Below are 24,120 nucleotides of genomic sequence, written 5' to 3' on the forward strand. Positions count from 1 at the left end.
GCCAGCCTGGTCTACATAGTGAGTTCCAGGACAGCTGGAGCTACAGGGAGACCCTGTCTCAAAAAATACCAAAAAAAACAAAACAAAACAAAAAGAGATCTTCCCAACTGGAGAGATGACTCAGCAGTTGAGAGCACTTGCTGTTCTTGCAGAAGACTGGGTTTGAATCCCAGCACCTCATGGCGGCTGTCCTACCCTCCACAGGCACTGCACTACATGGGTGCACTTACACACAGGCAGGCAGAACCGTTATACACATGAAATAAAAATGAATAAAAACTAAAAGGTGGGGAGCTCTCTTCCAAGGCTTAGGGAACTAGTTCAGTTAGTAAAGTACTTGAGTACCTGAGATTGATCCCCAGAACCCATGGCCGGGGGTGGGGTATTGGATATGGTGACATACCACACTTGTAATCTCAGCACTGGGAAGTAGAGATGGGATCCCTGGGACTCACCAACTACTACCCTAGCCTGTTTAACAAGCTCCTACCTTGTGAGAGAGCTTGTCTCAAAAAACAAGGTGGATGGTACTTGAGGAAACTGGAGGATATCTTCCAGCCTCCATACTCACACACACGTGTATACACACACATGAACACACACCAAAAAAAGTCTTTCAGTTCTAAATAAAATTTTAAATGTAAATGAGGACTGGATCCCGAAAGAAATGGGTTTCAAATGCACAGATTTAGATAGGCTAGGCAGTCCTCAGTACTTTATGTCATCATCAGAACTACTGCAGCTATACCCAGAGGGGGAAAGAGAGCAGTGGGAAGTAAATTAGAAAACATGTTTTATGCTGGAAACTTTACTACTTCTAATTTTGGCTGAGATGTGAATCTCACCGAACATAACGATGCATCCAGGCCTAGTGGTACGTACATACAATCCCAGCTACTCAGAGGGTGAGGCAGGAGGATTGTGAGTTGTAGTCTTTTGGGGAGCTTATCAAGACCCCATATGAAAAATAAAGAGGGATGGGCTGGAGAGGTGGCTCAGTGGTTAAGATCACTGACTGCTCTTGCAGAGGACCTGGGTTCAATTCCCAGCACCCACACGGCAGCTAACAACCATCTGTAAATACAACTTCAGGGGATCTGGTGCCCTCTTCTGACCTCTGAAGGCATTGAACAACACAGGTGCATTTACACACATGCAGGCAATACACTTATACACATAAAATAAAAATAGAAAGGGGTGAAATGAGGTAAAGACTTAAGGGGCTAAGTGGGTGAAGATGCCTGCTGCCAAACCTGTCAACCTTAGTTGGATCTCTGGATCCCACGCAGTAGAAGAAAATCAATTCCTACAAATTGTCACCTGACCACCGCATGTGCAGTGTGATGTGCACATGCCCCACACACACATACACACATAAAATAACTAAAATTTTATTTTATTTTGGATAGTTTCTCACTGTAGCTCTGGCTGGCCTGGTACTCATTGTATAGGCCAGGGTGGCCAATAAAATGTAACTAGAACTTTTTTTTTAAAGAAGATGTGTGGGTGGGGTGCAGATGGTCAAGGGGGTCTAAATTTGATTAACATCTATTATATGAAATCCACAAAACTCAATAAAAAATTATACATTTTTTTGAAAAGATGTAGTGCAGGGCTGTGGATGTAGCTCAGTGGTAGAGTACTTGACTAGCATGCGTTAGGTCCTGGGATCAGACATAAGCACTGCCAAAATAAATGGCGGATCAGGTGATGAGATGGCTCAGTCACTGGGCAAGAGTACTTGTTGTCAAGACTGATGACTTGAGTTCAATCCCCAGAACTCAGACGGTGGAAGGAGAGAACTGTCCCTCTGACCTACATACACAGCTGTACTCAAATATGTTTTAAAAAAGGGAACGAGGCAGGCGGATCTCTGTGAGTTCAAGGCCAGCCTGGTCTACATAGTGAGTTCCAGGACAGCTGGGGCTACAGGGAGACCCTGCCTCAAAAAAAAAAAAAAAAAAAAAGGGAGAGAAACCAGGCATAGTCTGTTATCCCAGCGCTTGAGAAACTGATGTGGGAGGATTGCCACAAGTACCACGTCAGCAGTGTCTAGATAGCAAAACCCTGTCTTAAATCAAACAAAGCACACTCAAAATAAGAAGCTACCATTGTTAACAGTTTATTGACATGAAAGACTGACGTTCTCTATACTTGAAATAGTGTGAGCAAACACTAGGAATTAAGGCTTATCTCACTAAGCACTGCTGGAACTGTAAACTACCACTCCATTTAGGTACTTAGCCAAATTTCGTGCCATATCTCTCTTTACTCTTTAGTAATAAGATTTTGGTTGACTACTGCTTCCTGGTAACATTTTGTTAATCACTAGTGACACCTGAGGTATTTTGTTTGTATTTGTAGTCTAAGATTATGGATTCCTCTGGGTAGGGTGCACGGGCCTTTAGTCTTTAGTCACAAGGGCTCAAAGGCAGAGGCAGGTGGATCTCTATGAGTTCAAGGCAGGCCTGGTCTACATAGCAAGTTCCAGGCAACCAGGACTACATAGTGAGACCCTGTCTCCAAAAAAAGACTATGGATTCCTGGACCCTAGTCTATAAATCTTAGAGAATGTGAATCCTGGGACTCTACATTTTTTTCAAAATCTTCAAGTGTTTTTGTTGAATAATTCAAGTTATACATGACTGGAGGAGTAGTTTTTCACAATTATATTTTATTAGGATCTTCGGCTTATATTCCAGCAATCTCTTATTTATACATTATGAACAAAATCCAGTACAAAGGTTTTTAAATCCTCCCTGACTTTCCTGTGATTTCTTTTTCTATTATTATTTTATATATATGAATGTATTGCTTGCATGTGTGTAAATATACCCATGTTATCAATGCCCATAGAAGTCAGAAAGGGTGTCAGATGCCCTGGAACTGGAGTTAGAGATGGTTCTCAGCCGCCTTGTGGATACTGGGAATCGAACCTGGGTCCTCTGCAAGAACAGTCAGTGCTCTTAAACACTGAATACTCTGTAGCCCCTGCCATAATTTCTTTTATCTCTGCCCCTTCAAATTTTTCTGAGATGTTGGGAGTCAGTATCCACCCTTTATGGGCAGAAGATGCCTAGATGTCCTTCTGTATCATAACTGCATGTACAAAAATCCTTATTTCCCTTACATATTTTTAAAATTTATTTATTTTTAATTTATATGTGAGTGTTTTTGCCTACATTTATGTATGGCACCACCAGTGCCCGAGGAGGCCAGCAGAGGGTGCTCAATTCCCTGGAACTGGAGTTGGAGATGGTTGTGAATTGTCATGTGGTTTCTGGGAACCAAACCCAGGTCTTATGCAAGAGAAGCAAGTGTTCTTATCAGATGAGCCACCTCTCCAACCCCCCGCCCCCTTAGATGTGCTTTTTTACATTTTGTTTTGTTTCGGTTTTTGTTTTTTTTGAAACAGGGTTGCCCTGTAGCTCCAACAGGCCTGGAACTCACTATGTTACTCATAGAGATCCGCCTGCCTCTGCCTCCTGAGTGCCAGGATTAAAGGTGTCTGCCTTTAGATATACTTTTTAAAAAATTACATTTTATTTATTTTGCACATGTGTATGTGTACATGTTGTGTGTGTGTAGAGGTCAGAGGACGACTTTGGGGGTTGTTTTTTTCCTTTCACCATGTGGGGCTTAGAGATTGAACTCAAGTTGTCAGCCTTAGCAACAGGTACCTTTACTCACTGAACAAACTGAGCAATCTTGCCAGCCCTAAATGTTTTTTTGTTTGTTTGTTTGTTTTTTGTTTTTTTGTTTTTTGTTTTTTTCTGGTCTTTTTGAGACAGGGTCCCCCTGTAGCCCCAGCTGGCCTGGAACTCACTATGTAGACCAGGCCGGCCTCGAACTCACAGAGATCTGCCAGCCTCTGCCTCCCGAGCGCTGGGATTAAAAGCATGCGCCACCACGCCCTGCTAGACTGTTTTAAAAACCCATTTAGGGCCGGGCGTGGTGGCGCACACCTTTAGTCCCAGCACTCGGAAGGCAGGGGCAGGTGGATTTCTGTGAGTTCAAGGCCAGCCTGGTCTACATAGCGAGTTCCAGGTCAGCTGGAGCTACAGAGAGACCCTGTCTCAAGAAGACAAAAAAACCCACTTATAGTAGGAAAAATATAAACACATATTGAAATGTGTATTTGGAACATCGGCTTCTTCCCTGACCTTCCTCCCCACTGTCCACACAGATTCTATAACAAGATACCAAGCACAGGTGTGCTGACCCAGCCTTTGTCTTAGCTCTACTCCTTTCCACAAGTCTGGAATGTGAGACTCTAGGGAAATGCTGAACAAATTCCTAAGAAGACTAAGTACTATTTAAGTTTGGATTATTACCAGGTGTCTTCATTGCTACTGCTTATGCATATCTAAGGGTACCCTGTTTGTAGTCTTGGCTGTGATCTGTAGTTGCCTTACTTGGGTCCTATAAATTCTGACCAGGGACTTGTTTACTGGGATAAAGAAACTACTTTTCTGAGTATGGTGCATATTCCCAAAGTCTCAGCACTCAGGAAACCAGCAGCAGAATAGGAAGAGTTCGGGATACATAGCAATTCCCTGTCTCAAGAAAACAAACTGCTCAGCAGTTAAGAGCACTGGCTGCTCTTGCAGAGGACCTGGATTCAATTCCTAGCACCCACATGACAGTTAACAGCTGTCCATACTCCAGTTCCAGGGGAATCCAATGCCCTCTTCTGGTCTCAGAGCATTGTACAGCATGGTGCATTTACACTCATACAGGCAAAACACTCATACACATAAAATAAAAATAATAAATTTTTTTTTTTGTGTGTGTGTTTTTTGAGACAGGGTCTCCTTGTAGCCCCAGCTGTCCTGGAACTCACTGTGTAGACCAGGCTAGCCTCAAACTCACAAAGATCTGCCTACCTCTGCCTCCCAAGTGCTGAGATTAAAGGTGTGAGTCACCACGCCTGGCCAATAAAATTTTTTTTAAATAACATAGTTCAGCCCGGTGTGGTGGTGCACACCTTTAGTCCCAGCACTTGGGAGGCAGAGGCAGGCAGATCTCTGTGAGTTCGAGGTCAGCCTGGTCTACATAGTGTGTTCTAGGATAGCGGGAGCTACAAGGAGACCCTGTCTCAAGAAAGAAAAAAAAATAATAGTAACATAGTTCAGGGGCTGGAGTGGTGTCTCAGCGGTTAAAAGCATTGGCTGTTCTTGCAGGAGACCCAAATTCAAATTCCAGGACCCACATGGTGGCTAACAACTGTCCATAACTCCAGTCCCAGGGGATCTGACATCCTCTTCTGTCCTCCGCACACACCACACAACACGGGTGCACTTAACACGCATGCAGGCAATACACTCATACACATCAATAAAAATAAATAAAAATTTCAGTAGCCGGGTGTGGTGGCGCATGCCTTTAATCCGAGCACTCAGGTGGCAGAGGCAGGCAGATAGTGAGTTCCAGGCCAGCTGGGGCTACAGGGAGACCCTGTCTCAAAAAGACCAAAAGTAAATAAATAAATAAATAAATAAATAAATAAATATTTCAAAAAATATAGTTCAGTAGCCTACAGTTTACAGTAGGTGCAGGATGAAGCTGTTAATCTTGTGTATATTTAATTTAAAATTGCAACTCAATAAAACTTTCTTTTGCCCATAAAGAAATGTATCTCTAACCTACTTAATTTTTACTTATTTTATGTGTATGCATGTATTGCCTGCATGTAGGTAAGTGCACCCGTGTTGTGCAGTGACTGAGGAGGTCAGAAGAGTCTGTCAGATCCCCTGGGACTGGAGTTACGGACAGTAGTTAGCTGCCATGTGGGTACTGTGATTCGAACCTGGGTCTTCTGCAAGAACAACCAGTGTTCTTAACTGCTGAGCCATCTCTCCAGCCCCTTTCTAACCTACTTTATATACACCTGTTTCATTTCAGTTTTTTTTCATTGGTTGTGATTTGATTCCATGGTAGACCAGCACTGTTCTGCTACGCTATGTCTCTAACCCTTGCTTTTTTTTTAAAAAAAAAAAAAATGATTTTTTTGGGGGGGGGTCCTCTTTTGAGACAGGGTCTCCCTGTAGCTCCAGCTGGTCTGGAACTCGCTATGTAGATCAGGCTGACCTTGATCTCACAGAGATCTATCTGCCTCTGCCTCCTGACTACTGGGATTAAAGGCATGTTCATCACGCCTGGCTATTTTTATTACTTTTATTTATTTGTATCTGAGTGTAAGTCTGTAAATGCCATGAGTATGTGGGTGCCCACAGAGGCTGGAAGATGGTGCAGGATCCCCTGGAGCTAGAGCACATGTGGTTGTGAGCCACCCAATGTGGATGCTAGAAACTGAACTCAGATCCCCTGGAAGAGCAGCAAGTTCCCTTAGCCGAAGCCGTCTCTCCAGCTCCATTTTTTGGTCTTTCTGAGACGGGTCTTCCCGTAGCCCTAGCTGGCCTGGAACTTGCTATGTAGACTATGCTGGCCTGAATTCACAGAGACCAGCCTGCCTCGGTCTCCTGGGTGTTGGGATTAAAGGTATGTGCCACCTGCCCTTGCTTTTTTGAGCTTACTGTCTCACTTTTTGTGGCCTTGAAGTCAACATGAAGCCCAGGCTAGCCTTGAACTCCTTGCCCTTTTTTTTCCATTTCCCGTGTCCTGTGATTAATCCAGGCATATATCACCATGCCTGGCCTTGTTTTGGCTTAAATTAGGATACATTTACTTCTTTCTCTTCTGCTGTAAAGGAGCTTTGCTTAAAATTCATGGAAAATTCTTTCAGCTTTGTTTTATAATTTGACCTATTTCATTCACTGAATTATGAAATTATGTAATCTAGTCACTGATGTCTTAAGATGCTTTCAGATGTTTGCAGTAGTCTGGACTGTCACTATGTATCACATTCTTCCTGTCTAAACAGCTTTAATTCAGTTCTTTATTCACCTAGATATGAAATGCTAGACCTTCAGATGATCATTGAATAAAGTTTTCTAATGTGTGCAGTCTTCTAGTTCATTTTATTAGTTTTACTTTGGTTTTTTTGTTATTTTAGAAGCAAAGCCTAGTTCATTTTAGATTATTGGGATATAGATATAAAATAGAAGATCTTGGGTTAGCACTTATATCATCTGAATCATTTTCTCTAGTTTAAATACAATGAATGTAAAACATGGTTTTGTGTGTGTTGATTAAACTTTTTCAGGGAGTGGTGTTTGAGGTTGAACCTAAGGCCTTGTACCTATTAGGCAGGCACTAAACATCTGAGCTGTGTCTCCAGCCTACATTTAAACTTCCTGTGCTATATTAAACTTGAGCCCAAATCTAGCTGATTAAATTTGGAATATAATTATACTTTTTTTTCCAGTGCTGGGCATTGAACCCAGAAGCCAGCTTCACGCATGTTAGACGAGTATTCTACTACTAAATAATACCCTGCCTCTTTGTCCTCTAAACTAGTTCACATCACTCATATTATCATTCTGCATATCTTTGCCACACACAGAGCTGTACCCCAGCCCCTCTGTGTAATATTCTAATACTGGTAGAAAACAGTTGTCTAGTTCATCTCCTCTCTGTTGCTTTCCTTTCTTTATTACTTTCACTCAGTCATTTTTTTAGGCAGGGTATCACTTTGTATCTCTGGCTGTCTGAAACTCACTGTGTAGACCAGGCTGACTTCAGACTCGAGAGATCCACCCACTTCTGCCTTCTGAGTGCTGGAATTAAAGGCGTGCACTACCACAGTAGGCTCTCTTCTTTTTCTTAGTTGAGACATTGAGACTCAAACTACTTTAAGTGATTTGTCCATATGGAATGGTGGTGATACTGTTTTCAGTTTTACATGAATTTATTCTGGATGATGATCTGGATGATGTTAGTTGTCAAGATACCTTTTTTCCCATGGGGGAAAAAGTCTAACTGGAGCTACAGTGTATAAAACATACTTAAGATAACCCAGTCCTGAAGCCCTGTCCAATTAGCTTGAATTAATTTCTAGGAACTTTAAGACCCTGAAAAAGTTGTCTGTGTACTTCTTTTCCTTTTTTTAGTTTTTGGTATTGGTTTAACCTAGGATGTTTTACTTGCTGGCCAAGCACTCCATACTCCTGAGCTGTATCCCTAACTGCCCTTTAAAAACAACAACAAAACAACTTTTGTACTTAATTCTCGAGTTTATAATGTACAGATTGGTACATTATAATATTTTGATGAAACCCAGCAAATAGAATTAGCATGGCTCAGGTGTGTAAATCCCAGCACTCAGGAATCTGAGGAAGAAATATCCAGGCCAGCCGGGGCTACAGTAAATACCCTTTCAAGCCAAAGAAGGGGCTGGGGATGTAACTCAATGGTAGAGTGCTAACTTAGCATAGACAAGGGCCTAAGTTCAGTTCCCAGTACTGGAAGGAAGGAGAAAAAAGATGAATACAGAGGAGTAAAGACTTGATTGTTGTTTTTTCCTATTTTGTTTGTTTTGCTGTTTGTTTCTTGTGTTTTGTTTTTGAGACAAGGGTCAGTCTCACAGTGTGTTCCAGGCTGGCCTAGACCTCACCATGTAGCTCATGCTGGCCTAGAACTCCTGGCAGTCTTCAGGCCTTGGCTTCCAAAATCACTCCCGACTTCAGAATGGTACAATCTTCAGTTCTGCTTCAGGATAACAGAACACTCTATACAAATAGGCACACCTTTTAGTTCTGTATCCCTGATAAACAACTTAAAGTTCTTGCACATTTGCTTTTGAGTTAATTGTAATACGTTAATTGGACTTTGAGGTATTGAGCATATTCCCACCTTGCACAACAAGAGTCATTAATAAGAACCCTCAGGGCTCACTTAGTCTCAAGCTTGGATATGAACTAAACGTATAAAGATATGTACTAAGAAACATGTAGGTCATGATTGGTTGGGTTTTAGAAAAGTTAGCCAGGCGTGGTGGCCCCAGCCTGTAGTCCCAGCACTTGAGAGGCAGAGGCAGGCAGATCTCTGAGTTCAAGGCCAGCCTGGTCTACATAGTCAGTTCAGGCCAGCTGGGGCTACAGGGAGACTGTTTCAAAAAACCAAAAAAAAAAGTCATGAATGAGTGCTTTTATGTCATGAATCTGACTTGGTTTTCTTCTATTTGATAGGAAAGAGTACCTCTTTTTCTGAAGAGAAAGGTGAATCTGATGATGAGAAACCAAGGAAAGGAGAAAGACGATCATCCCGGGTCAGACAGGTAACTCAGACCTACTGAGCATGCAACACTTCATCCAGTGCTTTGGCTGCTTTTTCCTTCTCAGACTGTTTGTGAGTCAGTGTCTAGATTTCTATGTAATCACTTCTTTCTGATTTTTGTCATCTTTTTGATGTTATTTTGGGTGGGTTTTTTTTTCCAAAATATTTTGTTTTTATTTTATGTGTATGAGTATATTGCCTGCATGTGTGTAAGGGCACCCATGTCATGTAATGCCCTCAGAGGTCAGAAGAGGGTATTGGATCCCCTGGGACTGAAGTTATAACCATTGTTAGCTGCCAGGTGGTGCTGGGGACTGAACCTGGTTTCTCTGCAAGAACAGTAAGTTCTCTTAACCACCGAGCAATCTCTCTAGCCCCTTAATGTTATTTTTGTAGTTTTGTTATTTAGATCTGCTTTGGTTTTCAGACTTTTAGACAGATACTTTTTAAAAATATTTTTATTTTTTATTTTATATGTATGCTTGTATTGCCCGCATATAGATAAGTGCACCTGTGTCATGCAGTGCCTGTGGAGGTTAGAAGAGGCTGTCAGATCCCCTGGGACTGAAGTTACGGACAGTTGTTAGCTGCCATGTGGGTGCTGGGATTTGAACCCAGGTCTTCTGCAAGAACAGCCGTGTTCTTAACCGCTGAGCCATCTCTCCAGCCCCTAGATAGATACTTATATTTTTAACTTTTGTTTAATTCTTGAGACAGGGTCTCACTGGAAAAAGACTGCTGCCTCACCTTCCCAATGCTGGAGTTACAGACATGTGCTACCATGCTGTCAACATACATATGTATATGTATATATATGATGCAAATAATGAGAGCAAGATGGCTCAGTGAGTAAAGGTACTTGCCTGATGACCTGAGTTCAGTCCCTAGGACCCACATGGTGGAAGAAGAGAACCAAGGTGTTCATTCACATACATGCAGTGGCACTCACACAAGTATACACACACACACACACACACACACACACAATTGTATAATTTTTTAAATTAAAAAAAGGAAATAGGCTGGTCTATATTCTTTTTAATTTTTATTTAGTTATTTTTATTTTATGTGTAGCAGTCTTATGCCTGTATGTCTGTAAGTACACCCATGTCATGCAGTGCCTGTGGAGGACAGAAGAGGGCTATAGATCCCCTGGAACTAAAGTTATGTACTGTTGTTATCCATCATGTGGGTGCTGGGATTCAAACCCAAGTCTTCTGCAAGAACAGCTGAGCCATCTCTCCAGCCCCTGGTCTATATTAAAACACATAAGACAAGATGGGACATAATCATTCCATTAAAACCTTAAAACTACATGAAACAGAGGTGGGCATGCTGGTACACACCTTTAATTCCAGTATTTGGGAGGCAAAGACAGGCAAATCTCTCTGTGTTCAGGGTCAGCTTAGTCTACATAGTGAGACCCTGTCTCAAAAAAACAAAAAAAGTATATGAAATGTTAAGGGAGCACAATGCAAAAGTGAATGTATAGTGTAATTGACTATGCAAAGATATGACAGGCCTAGGTATTGGTGTCACACCCCTGAACTCCCAGCACTCAGGATGCAGAGATAGGAGGGTCACTGGGTTTGAGGCCAGACTGGGCTTAAGACCCTAATCTCAAAAAGAAAGTGGAGGGGGAGTGGAGGCGGGGTGTAGTATTATAACTCAGAGAGATGAAATGACAAGAAAAAAAAAGAAAAATGTTATAAGTAGTACTAAGTGACAAGGGCTGGAGAATGGCTCAGCAGCTAAGAGCATTGGCTACTCTTGCAGAGGATGCAGGTTTGTCAGCACCCACATGGCAGCAACCAGTGGTCCATAACTCCAGTTCCAGGGGATCCAACACCCTCTTCTGACCTCCTTGGGCATTGCATGACACGGGTGTACTTACATGCAAGCAATTCACAAAAGTAATAAAATATATTTAAAAAAAAATAATAGGCCAGGTGTGGTGGCACATGCCTTTAATCCCAGCACTTAGGAGGCAGAAGCAGGCAGATCTTTGTGAGTTCGAGGCCAGCTGGGGGCTACAGGAGACCCTGTCTCAAATAGGCCAAAAAAAAACCTGCTTTCTAGGTGATCTGCTCATATTTATTGTAAAAGTATAAAGCAGGGGCTGGAGAGATGGCTCAGTGGTTAAGAGCACTGTGTACTCTTGCAGAGAACCCAGGTTCGATTTCCAGCATCCATATGGCAGCTAACAACTGTCCATAACTCCAGTTCCAGGGGATCTGACACCCTCTTCTGACCTCCTTGGACATTGTACAACATGGATACACTTACACCCATGCAGGAGATACACTCATACACATAAGATAAAAAATAATAGCTGAGTGTGGTGGCTTAATCCCAGCACTTAGGAGGTAGAGACAAGCAGATCTCTGTAAGTTCAAGACCAGCCTGATCTACATAGTGAGTTCTAGGTCAGCTGGAGTTACAAAGAGACCGTGTCTCAAAAAAAAAAAAAAGGTAAAAAATAGTAAGCCGGGCGTGGTAGTGCATGCCTGTAGTCCCAGCACTTGGGAGGCAGAGGCAGGTGGATCTCTCTGAGTTGAAGGCCAGCCTGGTCTCCATAGTGAGTTCCAGGACAGCTGGGGCTACAGGGAGACCCTGCTTCAAAAAGACTAATAATAATAATAATAATAATAAAATATAAAATAAATTTAAAGCTGTAAAGCTAAAAAATGAATTAGAGCAGTTTCATTATTGTGTTCCTTTTGTTCACTATTCTTCAGGGGTAAAGAACTATAGTGTGATTACTGTGTCATGTGTTTGTGTTGCTGAACATGTATGTCATTGAACTCTCCTTCCTAAGAGTATCCTATGAGATACTTTTTTCTCCTCTGTTAAATATGAACAAATGTACCTGAAGCCATTGTGTCTCTCTTTTTTCAGGCAAAAGCATCCAAACTCTCTGAGGGCAGCCAGGCTGCTGAGGAAGAAGAAGATCAAGAAACGCCATCTAGAAATCTGAGAATCAGAGGAGATCGAAATTTAAAAACAGAGGAGGAAGAGGAGGAGGAGGAAGAGGATGATGAAGAGGAGGACGATGTAGATGAGGGACAGAAATCTAGAGAGGCACCAGTCCTGAAACAGTTTGAGGATGAAGAGGGGGAAGAGGTCCCCAGAGCAAAACCAGAAGAGGTACTGGATGAGAGACCCCAAACCGTAAGACCCCAGGAACAGGAAGGATTAGAGAAAGGAGGGCGAGTCACAAGATCCCAGGAAGAATCTAGAAGAAGTCATCTGGCCAAACAGCAGCAAGAGACAGAGATAGTTTCTTTCCTTCAGGAAGAAAACGAAATAAAATCCTCACAGGGCTTAGAGGAAAAGTCACAGTCCCCTTCCCCACCTCAGCTGACTGAAGATTTGGAGAAGGCCTCTACTGTGCTACAGCCAGGGCAAACAGTCAGTGAGGTGGAAACTCCCCCACCCTTACTTACCAAGGAAGCATCATCTCCACCACCTCATATACAACGCCAGGATGAGGAAGAAGTCGAGCCTGTGGAAGGCCCTGCGCCGCCTGTCCTCATTCAGTTATCTCCTCCTAATGCAGATGCTGAAACCAGGGAGCTCTTAGTGTCTCAGCATAGTATCCAGTTGGTGAAAGGCCTGTCCCCTTTGTCAAGTCCTACAGACACCAAAGCAGAATCTTCAACAGGGAGAGTGTCAGAGGAGAGTGTCCTGCCTCTGGTTCAGAAAAAAATGCTGACTGAAGACTCTACCCAGAAGGGCCCTGAAACTGAGTCAGAAACATCTGCTCACCCACTCCCTCTAAAAATAGAGGAATTAGCACCCACCAAAGGGATCACTGAGGAACCTATGAAGCATCAGTCTTTGGAACAGAAAGAAGGCCAAAGGGCTTCTCATATGCTTTTCCCAAGCCGCAGATTGAAGCGGTCAGCAAACTCATCCTCTAGCCGGTCCTCATCCTCCTCTAGTTCTAGATCCCGATCTCGCTCTCCTGACAGTTCAGCCTCCCAGTGTCACTCATCTCCAAGATCCAAGCAGAGAGATGTATCCCAAGCACGAGTTCATGCCAACCCTCATGATAGACCCAAGACGGGCTCCAGGTCAACATCAGAGTCCAGGTCTCGTTCCCGATCCCGTTCCCGTTCGGCATCAAGCAGCAGCAGGAAAGTGAGTATGAAGGATCCTGTGTGTGCTTCAGTAATTTTGAAACCCTGAAAACCCTGCAATCATTTTTAACATCAATAGAAGAGGCCTCCTTTAAGCTCCAGATCACTGTTAACTTTCCTTTCATTATAGAATCAATTCATTGATCACTAACTGGGGTCCCTTTTCATTCTGAATCCCTTTGGTTATTACAGAGAATGTTGAATCCACTTACTCTACTGCTAAACACATAAGTTTCTTGAGGGTGTAAATCTTAGTAAATTTGTTGACTAGATAGTTGGAGATCATTAAACAAGACAGAGACAAAACTAGAGGAAGGCCAGGGATGATGGCACATGCCTTCAATTCCAGTACTTGGGAGGTAGAAGCAAAAGGATTGGGAATTCAAGGTCATCCTCACTACATACCAAATTCAAAGCTAGTTTGGGCTACTTCAGGCCCTGTTGCAAAAAAAAAAGCTGGAAATATAATTGATCTTCTGAATATATACCATCCATTCATAATTATCTCTTCCCCAGTATATACAATATGAAGTAATTTGCCTGTTTCATTTCATTTCTTCAGTCTTTGAGTCCTGGAGTCTCCAGGGATAGCAACACCAGCTATGCTGAAACCAAAGATCCCTCTTCTACTCAGGAGGTTGCAGTTCCACCGGTGGCACAGCTGCAGGTCCTTGAACCAAAGGCAGGGACCTCTACCTCCTCATCCTCTCTCCCCGTGAGGCATCTGAGCCAGCCTGAGCCAACCGAAAAGCATGTGCTCCTGAGGTTACAGCCAGAGCAGGTAGGCTGTTGCATCTCTTCCCTAGAGGGTACTGGGGATGAGACATCATTTTCCTGTTTGTTTTTTAGTGTTTCTGAGATAGGGTCTTGCTGTGTAGCACAGGCCACCCTCAAACTCATGGTCTTCCTACCTCAGCCTCCCCATTTGTCTTAACTGCAGAATCAAAAAATCTGGACAGAGCCGGGCGTGGTGGCGCACACCTTTAATCCCAACACTTGGGAGGCAGAGGCAGGCAGATCTCTGTGAATTCAAGGCCAGCCTGGTCTACATAGTTAGTTCCAGGACAGCTGGGGCTACAGGGAGACCCTGTCTCAAAAAGACCCCCCCCCCAAAAAAAAAAATCTGGACAGGACTCAAGAAATGCAGGGGGTTGAGGACACCTATTAATCCTTTTTTTTCTTTTAACACCTATTAATCCTTTTGTTTCTTTTAACATTTATTTATTTTGTGTGTGAGTGTGCATGTGTGTGGCCTGTACTTGTCCCTGTGTGGAGGTATGCACATCACAGTGCATTTGCAGTCTTTACTCATTGCCAACTCCTGGTTAGTGGAAGCTCTGTATAAAGTTGAACAGAGTTTTCATCTCCAAATAACAGAAGATTAGTCCTTCCTCAGAACTCTTCATTTATCTACCCCCAAGGGGAAGCCTTTTCTCAATTTAATAAAGAGAGAAATCGTTTTAGAGCCAGGCATGATGGTATAGCCTATAATCTCAGTACTAAAGAGCCTGAGACAGGAGGATTACTTTGAATTCAGGGCCCAGCCTGGGTGATACAGCAAGACCCTCTCGCAGAAAAAATCTGCGGGGGGGGGGGTTCGAGAGAATTTTAGGGGTTACTGCTCAGTGATAGAGTGCGTGCTGAGCAAGCAAGATACCGCAGGCTCAATCCCCACAATCCTCACTCCTATCTAGTAAATACTGAGAATGCTGCCGTAGAAAGCCCACCCCCTTTCTCTTGTAGTGCTAGGGATGGAACTTAGGGTCTTGTACATGTTAGGCAAGTACTCAACCACAGAGCCACATTCTCAGCTCTCATAGAAGCCTCCTCCCCCAGCACTAGGGATGAAACCCACATACAGCCTTACACATACTAGGCAAGTAGTACCGTTAAGCTATGTCTCTAGACCTGTTTTTACTACTTTCTATTTTAGGACAGGGTCTTACTATGTAGCCCAGGCTGACCTGAAGCTTGCACTCCTCCTACTCCAGCCTCCTGAGTGCTGAGATTACAGGCCTAAGCCACCAGGCCCAGTTAGAAAGTCTTAAAGGACCTATCCTTAAGCCACACTCCATTCCATATTCTAAAATAAAAAAGATAAAAGAGGGCTATGTGTGAACATGGTACCAGGTGTGTCCTATGCTGCCTTTTTCTAGTTCCAAGTGGAAGGAAAGGAACCTAGCAGGTTTAAATCCTTTGTGGTGTTTGTCTTGGCTGTCTGTTAACAGGAGAGCCCAAAGAAGTGTGAAGCTGAAGAGGCAGAGCCCCCAGCTGCCACACAGCCACAAACCTCAGAAACATCGACCTCTCAGCTACCAGAATCAGAAAAGATTCATCACATTGTGTAAGTAATACGGCTCAGTTGGAGTGCACAAGGATGTATGACTGTGGGCTAGTTCTTTATTCCCTAGGGTTGATTCTTTGGCTACACAGTCCTAGTTTCCTTTTAAAACATAAACATAGACTTTTATCTGGATAGACTTCAGTGTTTTTACAATAAGACCTCAACCTTTTTTTAAAAGATGGGATATATACACACACACACACACACACACACATATATACACACACACACACGTATAGAAATTAATGCATATGTGTGTCTATCTGTATATGCCACACATGAAGATGTGCTTGGAGGTCAGAAGAGGGTATTGTGTTCCCTGGTCGTTATGAGCTACTGGATGTGGGTGCTGAGAACTAAACTTAGGTCTTCTGGAAGAGCAGCAAGTGTGTTTAACAACTGAGCCTTCACTCTAGCCCTAGAATATTAGTTCTTTGTGTGTGTGTGTGTGTGTGTGTGTGTGTGCGCGCGCGCATGTGCGCGCTCGCACACACTGCCTGCATGTGAAAGTGCACCTGTGTTGTGCATTGCCCCCAGAGGTCAGAAGAGGGCATCAGATTCCCCTGGAACTGGAGTTATGGATTGTTAGCCACCATGTAGATGCTGGGAATTGAACCCCCAATCTCTGCAAGAGCAGCCAGTGCTCTTAACTGCTGAACTAACTCACCAGCCCACAGAATATCAATTCTTAACTCCCAAAACTTTAAGGTAGTCTGAAAAATAGTGGTCAGGGCATAAGAAGTGTTACAGCTAGGACCTTCCAGCAAAAATGGGCCACTCACCACTCCTTTAAATAGCAAACACCAGGAATCCTAATTCAATGTTGTTTGTTTGTTTGTTTGTTTGTTTGTTTTGGTCTTTTTGAGACAGGGTTTCCCTGGTCTGGAACTGCTTTTTAGACCAGGCTGACCCTGAACTCACAGAGATCCACCTGCCTCTGTCTCCCCAGTGCTGTGCCTAACGGCATGGGCCACCACGCCCCACTCTAACTCATTGTTTTAACCTACATTCCCCAGTTACATTTGAGCCTAAGAACTCAGTTTAATAAAGGAGGGTCTAGAAGCTAGACATAGTAGTGCACCTGTAATCCTGGCACTTGGGAGATAGAAGCTGGAGGATGAGGACTCCGATGGCTACATAACAAACTTGAGGGCAGCTACATGAAACCCTTTTACAAACGGATGGATGGATGGATGGACGGACAGACGGGCGGGCGGGCATGCATGCATACAGCAGTGCATTCAAGGAAGAAACAGAATTGCCACAAGCTTGAGGTCAAGTGGCTACATAGCAAGTTCCAGGCCAGCTACTGCCTGCATATCAAGACCTTAGGGGAAAAAAAACATTAAAGGTGCACACCTTTAGTCCCAGAACTCAGAAGCAGGCAGATCTCTGAGTTCCAGGCCAGCTGGGGCTACAGGGAGACCCTGTCTCAAAAAGACAGAAAAAAAAAAAAGTTAAAGGCACACAAGCTGGGCATGGTTGGCACATGCCTATAATCCTACTATTTTGAGGCTGAGGCAAGAGAATTGTGAGTTTGAAGTCAGCCTGAGCTAAAACCCTGTCTTAGAAAACAAAACAAAGCAAAAAGGAATAATGGCATAGGATTGGACTTCCCTGATCACTACCTACCATTCATACCTTCATTCGTTAACTTATTTTTTTATTTTTGAGATAAGGTCTCCCTGAGCCCCAGCTGACCTGGAACTCACTGTGTAAACCAGGCTGGCCTTGGTCTCACAGAGGTCTGCCTGCCTCTGCCTCCTGAAATAATCTGTATCAAATTAAGTTTGTTGTTGAATACCCATTACTCTGAACTTTGTATTATAAATTAAGTTATTGAACCAGTGGTGGTGCAGAACTGCAATAATCCTAGCACTGGGGAGACTGAGGCAGAAAAATTGAAAGTTCAAAACTAGTCTGGGATAAATATAAAGGCTGCCCCAAAAGAAGAGAAGAGAGAGAGGGAGAGGACGCTTGGTGGCACATAGGTGGAGGTAGAGGCAGGAGGGTCAGAAATTCAAGGTCATCCTTGGCCTGCCTGAGCTAAGGTGAGACCTCAGAGTTTACATTTTTAAAAAAGTGGGCTGGAGAGATAATACAGTGATTAAGAGCTCTGGTTGCTCTTGCAGAGGACCTAGGTTTGATTCTCAGCACCCACATGGCAGCTAACAACCTTCCATAACTCTAGTTCCAGGGGATCCAGTTCCATCTTCTGACCTCCACAGGCATTGCACAACACAGGTGAACTTAACACACATGCAGGCTGAGCTCTGTGAGTTCCTGGCCAATAAGTGCTACTAGTGAGACCCTATCTCAAAAAACAAAAAAAGAATTGACTCAAAATCACTGGCTTCAAAGTCTCGAATTCTCGTGGGAAATTTAAAAATGAAGCATTGTGGGAATAAGCTTGCTTAGCTTTTAAACACCAGGAATTCTGAATTGTTTTGGAAAATGTCCTATGTAGATACTTGGCCTCAAGTCATTCCATAATTTTTGTGTGTTGTTTTAATTCTGCCACCAATATAGTCTGATGGTTTACACCCTGCTGAGAGCCTCCTGCTGTCTTCTAACTCTGAATTCAGGAGGGTGGGGGGCAAGTGGCCTGCTCGCCCATCTCCTTGATCTCCTTGTGACTTCCATGACCCTCTTGTGCTCTGCCGGTCTTGCTTGTGCTGCCATCTCGTGGTCATTGTATTTTTGGTTTACAAACCAAAGGCTCACTTCATTTGAAGCAGTTTTTTCTGTTTTGAGGTGGATCCTTTTGAAAAGGGTTTTTCTCCTGGGACCATAAAATGAAAACTCAATGGACACTAGAAGGTATTCAGAATTCCCCAGCCATACCACTGATGATGAAATCTTCCTTTCCCGAGCATTCAGACATAATGCCACCTTCCCTATTCTGTGACAGTACAGCATGAGCTCTGTACACTAGCAGTTGTGAAGTGGGTATTCACAGCTTGAAGAACTTATGGCTGTACCTTGAGAAGCAACTGCAAAGTTCCAGTTATTCTGTAGGATTGTAGCAAAAGAAAGACTTTACATTTTTTTAAAAGATTTTTTATGTTGCTGGGCGTGGAGGCGCACACCTTTAATCCCAGCACTCGGGGCAGAGGCAGGTGGATCTCTGTGAGATTGAAGCCAGCCTGGTCTACATAGTGGGTTCCAGGCCACCTGGGGCTACAGGAAACCCTGTCTTAGGAAGACCAAAAAAAATTTGTTTTTCTGTTATATGACTGTTTTGCCTGCATGTATATAAGTGCATCCATGTCCTGCAATGCCTGCAGAGGCCAGAAGAGGGTGTCAGATCTTCTGGAACTGCAGTTGTTAGCTACCATGTAGGTGGGTGCTGGGAACCAAACCCAGATCTCTGGAAGAGCAGCCAGTGCTTTTAACCATGAAGCTATCTCTCCAGCCCCCTTTTTTATTCTTTTTTGAGATAGAGTCTCCTGTAGCCCCATCTAACTTGGAACTCGAAGTATAGACCAGACTGATAACACTCTTACAGAGATCTGCCTACCTCTGCCCTCCAGAATGTTGGGATGTTGGGATTAAAGGCATGTACCATCATAGCTGGCCAGAAAGACTTTCTGTTGCTTGGAAATGCCTTCACTTCTGGATTTATTGGTTTTTTCCCCCATTTAGTTCTGGGGTATGTGAAGCTTGGAGTTTATGTACAGAGTGTTTCTCCACTGGTAGATGTGGCTTTGACCTTCATTTTATGGATGAAATAATCTAGTTGTGTTGATTCTGACAAGGTGATAGGCCCTGTGGGTAAATACTGAGACTATCCATTGTCCTTCTCAGTACCTGATAGAAGCAATTTGTTCAACAACCTAACAAAAAGCCCACACTCATGGGGCTTCTCTGGTGTTGAGTTTGTAAATAAATCTTTGTGGAATTTACCTACATTACAACTGTCAAGCCGGATGTGGTGGTGCACACCTTTAGGCCCAGCACTCAGGAGGCAGAGACAGGTGGATCTCCGAGTTCAAGGCCAACTTGGTCTACAGAGCAAGTTCCAGGAGAGCTGGGGCTACAGGGAGACCCTGTCTCAAAAAAGACCAGAAGAAAAAAAAAAAACCAAAGCAACCAATTCACAACATTCTCGATCTTACTATCCTGGCAGCCTTCTAGAACTCTTGCCAGTTTTAAAAGTGGAGTCATTTTTAAGTACTAAATAGAAAAGATAATTGGTGGCTCAACCTTGGTTTCCTGCCCATCCCAGGCATACGTGAAATAAAAATACATTTAAAAAGTTTAAAAATAGAAGCCGGGTGTGGTGGCACACGCCTATAATCCCAGCACTCGGGAAGCAGAGGCAGGTGGATCTCTGAGTTCAAGGCCAGCCTGGTCTACATAGTGAGTTCCAGGACAGCTGGGGCTACAGGGAGATCCTGTCTCAAAAAGACCAAAAAAAAATTTTTTTTTTAAATAGAAAGGCTGTATGTATGTGATAACACACACCTTTAATCCCTCCACTTGGGAGGCAGAGGTAGGCAGATCTTTATGAGTTCAGGCCAACCTGGTCTGCATATCAAGTTCTAGGCTTGCAAAGGTACATAGTGACACCCTGTCACAAAAAAAGAAAAAGACAACAGGATTGGAGCAGAAGTGATTGCTCAGTTGGTAAAGTGCTTGCCTTGTAAGCACAAGAACATGAGATTGATCCCCAGTGCCTGTATAAGAAAAGCCGGTCATGGTGATGCCTGCTTGTACTCCCAGTGCTGTGGAAGTAGAGATGGGCGGCTTGCACAAGAAAGACCCTCTCTCAAACGAGGTGGAGGCAGGGTATGGTGGTATACAACTTTAATACCAGCACTCCAGAGGCAGGCAGATCGCTATGAGTTTGATGCCAGCCTGGTCTACATATGTAGGGAGTTTCAGGCTAGCTGGGGCTATATAGTGAGACAAAAAATGCAGGGAATTGAGAGCTGGCTCAATGGTTACCAGCACTGGCTGTTCTTGCAGAGGACCCAGGTTCAGTTCCCAGCACCCATGACAGCTAACAGAGGATAGCTAACTGGATATCCAGTTTCAGGGGATCTGACACCCTCTTCTGACCTCCACAGGCATTTCATGACACAGGTGCCACCTACCTACACATAGGCATACACTCATACACATAAAATAAAAATAATAAATAAAATTTTAAAATTGAAAAAAAAATAAGCCAGGTATGTTGGCACACTCCTTTAATGCCAGCACTCAGAGTCAGGCAGGTAGATCTCTGTGAGATTAAGGCCAGCCTGATCTACATAGCGGGTTCCAGGCCAATTGGGGCTACAGGGAGACTCTCAAAAAAGCAAAACCAAACTGGTAATGTCCTGAGAGTATCAAGTTTCAGTATTATTAAATTTTCATATCAGATCCTTAGCTCCACATCAGTTTTTTGTAATGACAAAATTTCAAACCTGCTTGTCAATAGGAATTGCCTTTTCATTAGTTTCTGTTAGTCATTCATATCATGGTGTGATGTTAATGTTTAAGTCCTTTTCTTTCGGGCCATGTGCTTTGTGTGGCATTTGCTTTTATGGATCCCTGGACCCTCTTTTGTTCCCAGTACATCACATCTTTGCAGATCAGGATCTTTACAGATCAGGAACATTTGTTCAAGAACTTTTAAATAAGAGAGAAGCATGCTTTTTGTCTAAAAATGACAGTTTCAAAGATTCCTTATCATTTTCTGAAAATAAATTATTGGGTCCCACAAAATTCATCATGGAGAAATAAAAGGCACAAACCTCCTGTGCTTTGAAGGCTGAGGGGAAAATGGAATTATTCATATTTTTAAGGGGGATATAAGATTTCCAATAACAGGCCACAGCTGGCAGCTCTTGGCAGCTGTCTCAGCACTCAAGAGGCTGAGCAGGAGGAGCACTTTGAGTTCAGAACCAGGCTGGGCGTCAGTGTGTCCAGGCCAACATCTATCCAGTAACTATCTAGTGAGACCATGCATGAAAAAAATAATAATAAATTCCCAGTAGCAGAATAGTCTTCCTACAACTGTTTCTGAAAAGGCATTTTAACAGCTGGACATGTTTTAGGACAACGGATGGACAGGGAACATTGATTTGAGGATGTTTGAAGTTAACGTTTTGTGAGATGATACTGTTAAAAAAAAAAAAAATTTTTTTTTTTTTTTTTTGGTCTTTTTGAGACGGGGTCTCCCTGTAGTGCCTGTAACTCACTATGTAGACCAGACTGACTTCGATCGCACAGAGCTCTGACTGCGTCTGCCTCCTGAGGGCTGGAATTAAAGGCATGTGCCATCACACCCAGCTGTAAAAATGTTTTTCAAGAAAACTTTTAGGAGCTGAGGAGATTTCTCAGTGGTTAAAGTGCTTGCCACACTAAAATGAGGACTGGAGTTCTAAGGAGCTGAGTCTGATTCCCCAGGTCTAGGTGGGTCTGGTGGCCTACCTTGTAATTCTACCCTTGGAAGGCAGGAATCACCAGAACAAGCTGGCTGACAAGACTAGCCATATCCACAGGCTCTGGTTTGACAGGCCCTGCCTCTGTGAATAAGGTGGAAGAGGGGGAGGATTCCCAACGTACCCCTCCCCGCCCCCCCCACACTTGCACATACCAGTACATGTACACAAACATGCATACACACACACACACACATACGTGAAAAAAAATGTGAAAAGGAAGAAACCTTTTAAGTCAGCAAGAATTTATTAAGTATTCACTTGGTACCCACCATTACACTGTAATTAAGAAATAGTGGCAGGGCTGGAGAGGTGGCTCAGTGGTTAAGAACACTGACTGTTCTTGCAGAAGACCCTGGTTTGAACCCCAGCACCGACATGGCAGCTAACAACTGTCCGTAATTACAGTTCCAGGGGATCCAACAGCCTCTTCTGTCCTACGCAGGTATTGCATGATATGGGTGCACTTACCTACACGCAGGCAATGCACGCATACACATGAAATTTTTTTAATTAAATAAAAAATAGGCAGGGGTCTGGTTGCTGGCCACGGCACCCCACCGCCAAAAATAAATAAATAAAAAATACATGGTGGCATGTTTATGTAAGCACTGAACTAGAAGCTAAAGCACCTACTCCCTACTCTTGAGGAACTTGGCAGAGTGGAGGTGGGTGACTGGTAAATTAATGTTTATTATGCCCACTGATAAGGGCATTGTTAAAACCTGTCATCCTAACCACTGAATGGCTTACCTCTGAGTGTCAATAAAAACTTCAGACATCCTATGAAACAGTGACACGTACACTTTTACTCTTACCTAGACATGGAGTATCATCCAAGCCAGACTTCACGGAGTTAATACTTTCTTTTATGCACAGCCCACAGAGGTCAGAAGAGGGCATTGGATTCCCCTGGAACTGGAGTTATGGACTGTTGTTAGCTGCCATGTGGGTGCTGGGAATCGAACCCAGGTCCTCTGCAAGAACAGCCAGTGTTCTTAACCGCAGAGCCATCTCTTAAGCCCCATAGAGAGTTTAATACTTGCTACGTGATTAAATTGTTATTACCTGTACTTTATAGGTTAAGAGACATACACAAGAAAGGATTGAATTTGGCCATTATCACTCAATTTGTAAGAGCCAGGGCCAGCGCCAAGTTTAGATCCTAGCCAGTCTCATTCCTGAGATCACTTTTGTTGGTTTCTTTGTTTCAGACAGGGTCTTGCCTTATATTCTGAGCAGAGACCACCATGTGAAAGGAATTATTATTATTTTTTTTTTTTTGGTCTTATTGAGGCAGGGTCTCCCTGTAGCCCTAGTCTCCTGAACTCACTGTGTAGACCAGGCTGGGCTTGAACTCACAGAGATCCGCCTGCCTCTGCCTCCCAAGTGCTGGGATTAAAGGCGTGGGCTACCACGCCCGGCCGTGAAAGGAACTTTAAAGTAATACATAAATATGATGTTTCGGTAATACATAAACCTAAAAGTTTTTTTTCATAAACATGATAAATGCACTTTAGCATGCATTTGGCATGTGAGTTTAGCATTTTAAGCAGCAGAGAAATTTTCATTCTTGTAAAATTCTGATGTTAAAAATGAGATACTGAGAGGCTGGAAAGGGGGTTCATCAGTTAAGAACACTTGCTGTTCGCCAGGCATAGCGGTGCACACCTTTAATCCCAGCACTTGGGAGACAGAGGCAAGTGGATCTTTGTGAATGTGTCAGCCTGGTGTCTACATAGTGAGTTCCAGGCCAGCTGGGGCTACAGGGATGCCCATGATTAGTATTTTTTGCTTGGCTCTAGTCTTTTTTTTTCCTGCTCAGGTGATCTCACCCTCCCCTGCCCAGGTAACAGTCTCTAGCCTCCAGTGTCTATTTCAGAACCCTTTCCTTAGGGCTTCAAGAAGTGCCCTCAAGCTTTAACTATGCAAGGTCTCCTTGCCCTGTTTACCCTGGGGCCAAGTGGACTTATTAAAGGCTAGGAAACAAATTATACCATCATCTCTTCAGAGACACCCACCC

The 24,120-nt window shown here is 43.5% G+C and overlaps 1 protein-coding gene across 1 annotated transcript in view; it reads left to right on the top strand.

Annotated features, from left to right (window-relative positions):
* Window positions 1-24,120, top strand: part of Acin1 (apoptotic chromatin condensation inducer 1) — a 47,089-nt gene that overhangs the window by 10,251 nt on the left and 12,718 nt on the right. The window contains exons 5-8 of the mRNA XM_008839890.3: window positions 9,090-9,178; window positions 12,076-13,320; window positions 13,882-14,100; window positions 15,548-15,663. Of these exons, the coding sequence (XP_008838112.2) occupies window positions 9,090-9,178; window positions 12,076-13,320; window positions 13,882-14,100; window positions 15,548-15,663 (1,669 nt within the window). The remainder of the gene's footprint in view (window positions 1-9,089; window positions 9,179-12,075; window positions 13,321-13,881; window positions 14,101-15,547; window positions 15,664-24,120) is intronic.

Source organism: Nannospalax galili, unplaced genomic scaffold (assembly GCF_000622305.1).
Source record: "Nannospalax galili isolate Female #2095 unplaced genomic scaffold, S.galili_v1.0 scaffold1119, whole genome shotgun sequence".
Taxonomy (NCBI): Eukaryota; Metazoa; Chordata; class Mammalia; order Rodentia; family Spalacidae; genus Nannospalax; species Nannospalax galili.